General features: G+C 41.1%; 1 protein-coding gene across 4 annotated transcripts in view; it reads left to right on the top strand.

Annotated features, from left to right (window-relative positions):
- Positions 1–9,465, top strand: part of SEMA6A (semaphorin 6A) — a 146,887-nt gene extending 137,422 nt beyond the window's left edge. For all 4 annotated transcript variants that reach the window (XM_019554918.1, XM_019554919.1, XM_019554920.1 and 1 more), the window contains one exon: positions 5,380–9,465. In XM_019554918.1, the coding sequence (XP_019410463.1) occupies positions 5,380–6,569 (1,190 nt within the window). In that variant the 3' untranslated portion in view covers positions 6,570–9,465. The remainder of the gene's footprint in view (positions 1–5,379) is intronic.
- Positions 9,466–10,102: the final 637 nt, after the last annotated feature.

Here is a 10,102-nt window from a genome sequence, read left to right on the forward strand (position 1 = left end):
CCCCACTCCCTCCAGCTCCAGCCAGGCAGCAAACCCCAGCTGGCAGGTCTGGGGGGTGGGGGGGCAGCTGGGGAAAGGGGTAGTTCAGCAGCTTCCTTGGCCAGGGCCAGTGCAGGCAGGATCCAGCCCTCTTGCCCTGACCCAAGAGGCAAGGGGCCTCTGTTGGGTCAGGGGGGCTCTAACTCATGGTGCTTTGTATAAAGCGCCATGAGTAGAACATGGCCAAGTTATGCCTGTCAGCACCCATTGTGTCAGGTTCTGCTGGGGACAGGCATGGATCCCAGCATTTGGTCTCCTCTTCCACATACAAACAGCTACCTTACTTAAGCATGACAGGACCAAATTATACCACTGCTGGACTTGTAGATCTCATATCTGGATGTTTTAAAACCACTCTGGGATTTCCACATTATTTATGCACCAGTGGGATAAAAAATCCTGAGGCATGTGAGATCCTCTCTGCAGCCACGTGCACCTTTTCCCTGCTCCAAGTCCAACACTGCACCACTGTAGCCTTCCCTTCTCCACAGGTGTCCCTGTTCATCTCACCTGCAGTGTTTTGTTCCTATTCAGTGTGCAGGTGTTCTGAAGGGAAAAAGGGTCTAATTGACAGGGCATGAGATTTTACTGAGCCTCCCAGTATCCTGTTTCCTTTGTTCAGCTTTTCTGATTAATGTCTCATTGTTTATTTCTACTGGACTCATTCCTGCCTGGTAGTCCTACAGTTTTTTCCCCTGGCTCAGTCCCCTCCTTTCCATACTTCTTAATCCTTGTGGATGGGGCCAGTTGGCCATTCTTGCTGTGTATTAGTAGGGAACTACTGAAATCATGGCGGAAGTACACTACATCGCAGCTTCTTTAATCTTGCAGTTTTCCCCACATGTCCCCCTTGCCAATTGGCAGAGGGGTCCCACTGCTTGCTCCTGATCAGCAGGGAGGTATGGTTTTTGGCACCATTTTTGCCTCCTGGCTAGTCAGCAACAAAGAACAGGGCCACCAGGGCCCCTCAGTCAACCAGCAACCGGGGAAGGGGGCACATGGGGGAACCTGCAAGATTAAAGGAGCTGCTGTGCAGCCCATTTCCACCATGATTTCAGTAGGTCTCTACTATTAGGCTTCATTCCATTTTCCCCCAAGGCTTACCCACAGTCACTTCCCCTCAGTCTGTCTTCCTCCAGCAGAAGCTCTGTCCTTCTCCCTGGTCCAAGTCATTCTACCTCTTGCTGCTAGGACCTTTCCTCATATTTCTTAAATGGGGGTGGCCTCCAGCCTTTTTTCTGAAAGACTTTACCCACCCCCCTCCTGTAATGAGGATTAAAGGGGCCCATTCCACTTTCCCATTAGATAAGTAATTTTAAGAAAGAGAGATTATCTTGCACATGCTTTGCAATTTAACAGTCTTATAAACTACTGGAAGTAAACCCTGAGGGAAGACAGAATCACTTTTTAAAATGGTGAGATTAGCAGTCCCAGAAAAAATGGATCCTTGATACAGCTGCTCTGGGGTAATGAAATAAGCTGCACTGAATAGGGAGAAGTGGAGAAGAACAGAATAAGTTATTTACTTATCTCCAGGAACCAGAACAATCAGCAAAAGGGGCAACATATCAGATGACTACTTGATAACCAAGGGAGGTGGTGCTGGCTCCTACCCTGGGGGTCTTTAAGAGGAGGCTTGATGCCTACCTAGCTGGAATCATTTGAACCCAGTTTTTCTCCTGCCCAGGCAGGGGGTCGGACTTGAAGATCTATAAGGTCCCTTCCGACCCCACTTCTACGATTCTATGATAGTGTATTAAATATGAAGCTGCAAAGACTTTTGAGAGTAGAGTGATGTTTAGGGAGAAAGACAGCTGGTCCTAGATGAGGATTTCAAGAGGATTGATAAGTATCAGTACATTGACATTAGTTACACAGAGAATCTGGTCCATAGAGGTGCAACTCCCCACAAGTTCAGTCCTCTGAAGATTTTGAGACATTCCACCACTGTCTGTACAAGTTCTTCTCCTCAGATTCATCTGCATACATTTAATCAATATCACATTTAAAATAATGTTTCTAAGGAGTGTTCTGTTATGATTTGTGAAGATTTACCTTCACATATTTTATGCAAATAAAAGGAAAATGTTCATATGACAATCTTTCAAATTTACCTAAAGATATGATTGAGTTATAAAAAATCCTTCTAATACACTAACATGACATAAAATGAAATAAACAGGGCAAATTTCTTATTTGAAACATGGAAGTACAACCAAGGAGTTACAAGATAGGTAATTTAAAATTGCAAAGACATGTTTGTATATCTTATTATTTTACTATGTATTATAAAATCATCGTAGTAAAATCTATGTCTATAACTGATTAGAATCTGGTTTCAACCCCCCCTACCCTTGATAATTAATTAAGTCATCCAACATGCTGTGTGTTACTATGATTTCATGCAGTACATATACTCAAGATGGGCTTCTGAATAATGATAGGCTTATTACGATTTACCTGCTGTTTCTTTAAAGATAAAGATTTGATTATTTGAATATATTGTATACTCCAGATTTTCTTTGACTTTCAAAAGTCTAGGTTCTACATATCTACCTCTTGTTTTGAGTAATCAGTGTTCATGAAATGTTTCTGAGAAGACTGGCCACTGCAGTCCTGCATATAACCATAGCACAAATAAAGCATGGGCAGCAGCAAGGCAAGATTCCTCAGGCTGTCCCATCAGTGTGCTTTCAGGGCAACTGTAGCTTAATACAAAGAGGTAGGCTAGATAACAGGCCAATTCACTATTGAGACTGCCACTAATGATACTGATACTTTGCTAATGATTTGAGATTATCCACTCCTTTCACATAACAAGACACAGATCATTCAGATCATAGTACATATTTTTTTATTTATTCTACTTTACCCACGCTCTGAACTTCATTTAATCTGGGCCAAATCCTGTCTAGTTCTAATCATATGATTAAAGTTGAAGTTGTTGGGAATACTCAGGTAATTAAAGCCAGTTGGATTAGACGTAGGATGAAAATCAGTCTATTCCATTAACTTGACATTATGTCTAAAGTTCTTCTTTGCTTATCTTACTTTATCTAAGAGTATGTTTGCAGATCAAGCCTAACACATTTGTGACCATCCTGACAGGACCTCCAGCCCAAACTTTCAAAGAACTCTACAAATATAAATTAACTTTGGCTCAAAGCACCCTTATGCTAAGTATCGTCCTCACATACCAGTTGAGTCAGCTGAGGTCCAGAGATGTTAAGGCAATTGCCTAGAGTCATATATGAGCAAGCCTAAGTCCTAGGCTTTCACCGTTAGACCATGCTTCTTGTTAATATTCTGTATGGGTTCATCTTTTGACTGAAATTTGACTGAATAACTCTGAATTTTCTTGTTATTAACTTATGCTCCATGAGAGCACCATATTCTACTGCATTTACTCCTAATGAAGTAGTGTAGCCAGACCTGCTTCTTCATAAACCTCCTAAAGCTTCTTGAAAGATTGTGAAAATCATTTAATTTGGAGATTGCTTCTACTTATCTATTGTTTACCTTCTGGGGTTAATTTTTCTTTCCTTATTCTTTTATAACTAAGGACACTTACATGAATGCAGGAGCTTTGTTTTTAAAGGATCATCTGCTCCTGCTATTTATTCCCCACATGAAATCATAATCCTCTATTTGTCACAGCACAATAATTTCCATGGCAACCAACTGTGATGTCACAAACAAGGGATTATAATTTCAAGAGCTGTTTAGCTTTTAAAAAATAAAAGCCTTGTATGTAAATATCCCTTGTCCACTTACACACTGTACTTGAAACAAGAACAGAAACCATACATTATAGAAGTAAAATTGTATATCAATAAGATGCTTATCAAAACTCCATGAAGAAACAGCAGTTTTTTTAATGTTATTTAACATAGTTGGCTAGTTTTTGTTCATTTAGGGGGAAGGGGCTGGCATGGTGAGTTTTGTTTTGTGGGTTTTTTGGTTCTAATTATGGGCCACTGAAATCCGCCTGCCAAACACATAAAAGACATTATTCCAGAAACTGCTGATTTTGATTTAAGACGTGAAGAATGTAAATCTTCACAAAGTCTCATGAGGCCCTTTGAGGTACATTTTCTCTGTTACTATCTCTTCCTTAATAAGAACGCATTTTATATTTTTCCAGCATGTGGTGCTTTTAATGCATTTCCATTCTTTCCAAAGAAGTGTATAGGGTATTAGAGATTGGGTTTTTTACTGCTTTATCTGGCACTTATAAACCAACAGTTGTGACAACTCCTCACTTGATATTTTTGAAAAAAGGATTTGTGCTTGTATTTTATTAAAAGCCTGCTGGCTTGGTGCATGATTAAGTAAAAGTAGCAACTTCCTTTAGAAATGCAATATCTTGGTTAATGTTCTGTAAGATTATTGACTGGTGCTTTCACATTATTTTTATTAAGTTGAGATCAGCTCTGCTGAAGAAGCCTACTGTGACGACATCTCCAAGCACAGTGCAGTGTCATAAAATGGTGCCCTCACTGTGTGAACTTGCTGCTGAAGCAGCAAAACCTTCAGCATTGAGATCAGCATATTTACCTGTCCAGAACAAGAGAGATGTTTTTAAAATTAAATTAGCAATGGCACTTGAAATCTGAAGCTTTCCATTGATTTGAGAGTTGGCCTCTGTACCCAAAAGTTACTTGAACACTCTTGTGACATTGTGTTCAAGTCCAGACATGAGAAAGAGACCACCAGTAAAAAGCAAGGAAGGAAGCTTGAAAGCATGTGGGATTCATTTCAGTCACTTGCATAAAGCTTCTGTTTCCTCAATGTAAAACTTTTCCAATGTCAAAAACGTATGGTAATAAAGCATGTGATAACATCAGCCTGTCGAGAGACAGGATGGAGGGAGACATGCATGAGTGGCTTGTCTCAGAATTAGACACCATCCAGAAGAAGAATAGGGGGTGGAGCCCCAGCCTTACTGAAGTTAATGGAAGCTTTAAAATGCCAAAAAAAGGACCAGTTTTCCATCTCCTGGAATTTTGGGGCTGTTTTGAAATCTGGTCTCTAAGACAGATCCTGACTGCCAATGTTTTTACAAGGAATGATCCCCAGCTCCCCCACAGTAGACATCTCCCTCTTTCCCCCTCCCCCAAACTTTCTATCAGTCAAACCTGGGTCTGAATTCATCAGCTTGAGCCCATCTCTGCTCAAAACAACATCCAGCTGGTAGGTATTGTATGGTTCTGTATTTAGGGTAGTCAATGAAAAAGCACCTCACAGATCACAGATAAATTCCCGAGTTAACATTTCTGAATGGACTAGGTAGAAGCTTTTGTTACTTGTCCACTTACCTCCCTGTGATGTTTGTTTCAGGAGTGATTCGTGAGAGTTATCTCAAAGGTCATGATCAGCTGGTGCCCGTCACCCTCCTGGCCATTGCAGTCATTCTTGCTTTTGTCATGGGAGCCGTCTTCTCAGGAATCATAGTTTACTGCATCTGTGACCATCGCCGCAGAGACGTGGCTGTTGTGCAGAGGAAGGAGAAGGAGCTGACGCACTCCCGCCGTGGCTCCATGAGCAGTGTTACCAAGTTGAGTGGCCTCTTTGGAGACACTCAGTCTAAGGAGCCAAAGCCAGAAGCTATCCTCACACCTTTGATGCACAACGGCAAACTGGCTACCCCCGGCAGCACAGCCAAAATGTTAATCAAAGCTGACCAGCACCATCTGGACTTGGCTGCTCTGCCAACCCCTGAATCCACCCCAACCTTGCAACAGAAGAGAAAGCCCAGTCGTGGAAGCAGGGAATGGGAAAGAAACCAGAATCTCATCAATGCCTGCACAAAAGATATCCCCCCAATGGCCTCGCCTGTGATCCCAACTGACCTGCCTCTGAGGGCTTCTCCCAGCCACATCCCAAGTGTTGTGGTCCTGCCAATCTCTCAGCAAGGGTATCAGCATGAGTATGTGGATCAGCCAAAAATGAGTGACGTGGCACAGATGGCGGTGGAGGACCAGAATGCCACCCTTGAGTACAAAACCATAAAGGAGCATCTCAGCAGCAAAAGCCCCAACCATGGGGTCAACCTGGTGGAAAATCTTGATAGCATGCCACCAAAAGTACCCCAGAGGGAAGCCTCCCTTGGGCCTCCTAGCTCCTCTCTTTCTCAGAGTGGCCTGAGCAAGCGCTTGGAGATGCATTCCTCCGCATATAATGTGGACTACAAGAGGAACTACCCTACGAACTCACTCACGAGAAATCACCAGACATCGACTCTCAAAAGAAACAATACTAACTCCTCTAATTCCTCCCACCTCTCCCGAAATCAGAGCTTTGGCAGGGGAGACAACCCTCCTCCTGCCCCGCAGAGAGTGGACTCTATACAGGTCCACGCTGCTCAGGCGCAGGCTGTGACTGTATCTAGGCAGCCTAGTCTCACCGCATATAACTCGCTGACAAGGTCGGGGTTGAAACGTACACCTTCACTAAAACCAGATGTACCCCCCAAACCTTCTTTTGCCCCACTTTCATCGTCCATGAAGCCCAATGATGCATGTACATAATCAGAGTGGGGTGGGGGGAAACAGCAATTAAGCAGAGTTTGCCCTTTAAAGCCAGTGTTCTGCAACGGCATCGTTAGTTCTCATTGACAAGAAGGCTGTTATTAAGCTGAGGATGCATTGATTCTGCTCTCTGGGAAAAGTGGAATATTTTTTAAACCGAGCCATATGATCCATGGTTAAAGGTTTGCAACTGCAGGACTCACCCCCACAACCCAACAGTTCTTTACTCAAAAGACTAACTTAACATCACAAAAACATTGAGCCAAAAGCACACAGGTGAATGATGACTGTGACATTTCACCCCCAACTGCACAGTGCATTCCTGAACTGGGAAAGAGTGCTCTGAAAAGCAAAACAAGTAAAAGAATTTTAAAAAACACAAAAAAATTAAAAAATAAAGAATTCATTGATAAAGCTAACTCTGACTTAACAATGGCAGAAGTTTACTATGTGCAGGTACTGTGAAATGCCCATCAGTGTTACAGCCCTTTGATTATAGCAGTTAAATGCCAGGTTGGGCAAAACTATGTCATAGATTTCTGCTACTCTTCTCTTTTCCTGAATAACATGTGACTGTTAACGAAATAACTCCTATTATTTATTGTTCATCTTTTGTTTTTCCTAAGGAAATGACTTCTGCATATCATCCTATGAGCAGCTCTTCAGAACAGTACATTGAAAGTTATACCTATTTAACGCAAAACCCATTAACTGGAGTAATTAAAACTCTTTTATTTTTCCAATAAATTCACTGAGTTAAATAAGTTGGAGCTGGAATTCTGAACTTTGTGTTTGGACTGTCTGATCTGTAGCTGAAAAGGGGAATATTTATTTAAATCTGTCAGTTAATTCACTGGCTGGGCCTCTGATCTATTACAGGCAACAAACAAACAAAAAAATCCCCCAAGTCCATAACTTCTAATGCAACTAAAAAAGAAACTCTTAAGCCGCACATTCGTGCACCATTGTTATCAACATGGCTTTGTCAGTAGTTTATACTTTCTGTGAAGGCACCAGCTTGTGATGTGCCATCTCATTTCACCTTGCATGTGAGACGGCAAACAAAATCCACAAATGGTGTGAACTAGTTAATAAGCCGGCTGTTACCATGCATAAATTATGGTCTTATCACACGGGTTTTTCGTGGGAATACATCTGTGAATAGCCTGTTTTCTTCCACATGTAAATTTGTGCCTTACACCCTCAGTTGTGTATATTTGTGAGCTGTAGTATGTAAAACCTCTTTACCCCCATTTGAATAACACAAATATTTATTTATCTTCCCTCCTCCAAGCCCCCTGGAGAATTGGAGTAAAGAAGTTCAAAGAAGAATGTAGTGGTTATTGTAATGACATCATATCCCTCAAGAAACTAGGGAAGTACTATATCCTCCAATTCAGTTTGACTTTCTAGTTGTGCCAATTCTTCCCTCAAACCACCCCCAGGCTATGTTGACAGCATAGGCACTATATTGTGGGTGGCAAATTCCCCTCTCCCCGCCTTATTCTTTCATATTATTTCAGTATGGTGATATTATCATTAGCCAGCAGAAAAGTGACTAGTATACTGTCTCCAAGTCTGGTGCATCCGCTGGCTGGAGACAAGCACTGTGTAAGATTGGCCAGCCCCTGGAAGAAAGCCTCAGCCACACCTAGGGCCGTGCGCAGTATACAAAATGAAGTGAAATGGAAATAGTACAAGGCAGGCTGGTTCCTGCTGTAACTGAGTAACTGCTACGATAGGGTCAACCAGAAGGATGCAGCGAAAACCTTTTGGGGGAACTGATTTTTATTTTCCTTTGTTTCCTTTCATGTGACTGCATATATACCCTATGTGTGTGCGTGCGTGCGTGCCTGCGTGTGTGTGTGTGTGCGCAAGTTCTTTTACAATTTTTCAGTGGTTTATGCACAACGGTAGATTTGTTTTTAATCTGTTATAATAATTGTGTCAACATACTGTAGAAAATGAGGGGGGTTGTTTTGTGGGGTTTTTTGTATCAACTGGACAGTATGTTTGAGTAAGGTGGTTGTTTGGTTTGGGTTTTTTTTAATTTTATACTTTATTTGTTTCACAAGGTTTTGGTTTTGTTTCTGAATGACTGAAAAGAAAGGTTTCAAGTCAGCTAGTGTGTAGATGGTGTTTAGAAAGTCTGGATGGTCTAGACCAAAGTGTGTAACAAGGGTGCCTGCAGTTCTTTGATTTCATTCTTTGATTTCATCCAAACAAGACTTGTTCACCACTAGTGAACTATGCAGACTGGAATAGATAGATCTGTATCCAAAGCAATGTTTTTGTTTTGTTTTTTAAAAAAACATCAAAACAGTAGGAGCAGGAAGGTATTAAAAAAAAAAAAAAAGCAACTCAACTTTCAACCTTTTTACCAATCTCCAAACCCCTGAGTACTAAATGCACAGTGCCCGTTGCTATTACTCAGCAAGCATTCTATCATCATGTAGAAAGGAATAATCACTGCGACAGCTTTGTACAGAGATCTGCCTTTGTAATATACGTCACAGCAGTTACTGTGTTGACCTTGAAATGCCCATTTTGTACTCAGTGGGGCTGCTGTTTTAATCTTCTTCCCAACCTGATTACTCTCCACCCCTTGTTTTGAGGGATCCATAGACCTAAGTGTGCCTTTGCTTTTCACCCTTGCTATACACTGGTAGATGCAACAAATTCAGACTCATCTGTTGTAAAATTGTAAAATATTGTGATGTCACCAATTTTCCTTCATTTCCACATCCCCCTAACATCTGATTCACAGCTTAATGTATGTTGTAAAAAAAAGGGAAAGAAAGAAAAAAAGGAAAAAAGAGAGAAAGAAAGAAAAAAAGGAAAGCGGAATAAAAGCTCTTGATTACATGAGGTAATAAAACCAGACTGTTCTACCTTAGTCCTTGTGTCCTGGTCCTTTTGTTTTCCATGTTACTATCTCCTCCTCCTTCAGAGCTGGACTAAAATGTGCTGCTGAGGGTTTAAAGTAGGTTACAGCAAGAAAGAAAATTGTTGGTAATTTTCTGTTTCTTACAGAAGATGAACTTGACTTTAGAAAAAAGATTCTGGTAATTAAAATTGAATCACACATTTGCTCCCCCTCTATTCATATTTGGCATTTTCTTTTTATGGGCTTGTTCAGCATCAAATATTTATGGCAGACTCAATAGTTCAAGAGATCAAGGCTGGGATTTTAGCATGCATGGTCCACCAAAAATAGATCATTGTACAAATGTGACTTCAGTTCCTTGTTTTATATATTAATAAATAGGGAGTTAATTTCATTCACAAGGCGGGTATAAATCTATTATATGTTATAGGCCTGATTTACAGGATGCTGTAACATTATATGAAAGTTTCATTTTCCAAGAAAATTACGCTAAACAATTAAATATCAAAATATACAGTTCTCCATTCCTGGAGGCTATTAAAAATTACCTGCAAAGTCAACGATTAAAATGCATGACAGAATTCCTTAAATGTGGGTCCACATTTAAAAAAAAAGGCTGGGGGAGGCAGGGGAGGAATCCCTATTT

The sequence above is a fragment of the Crocodylus porosus genome, unplaced genomic scaffold, assembly GCF_001723895.1.
Source record: "Crocodylus porosus isolate Cpor-Errol unplaced genomic scaffold, CroPor_comp1, whole genome shotgun sequence".
In the NCBI taxonomy this organism is placed as follows: Eukaryota; Metazoa; Chordata; order Crocodylia; family Crocodylidae; genus Crocodylus; species Crocodylus porosus.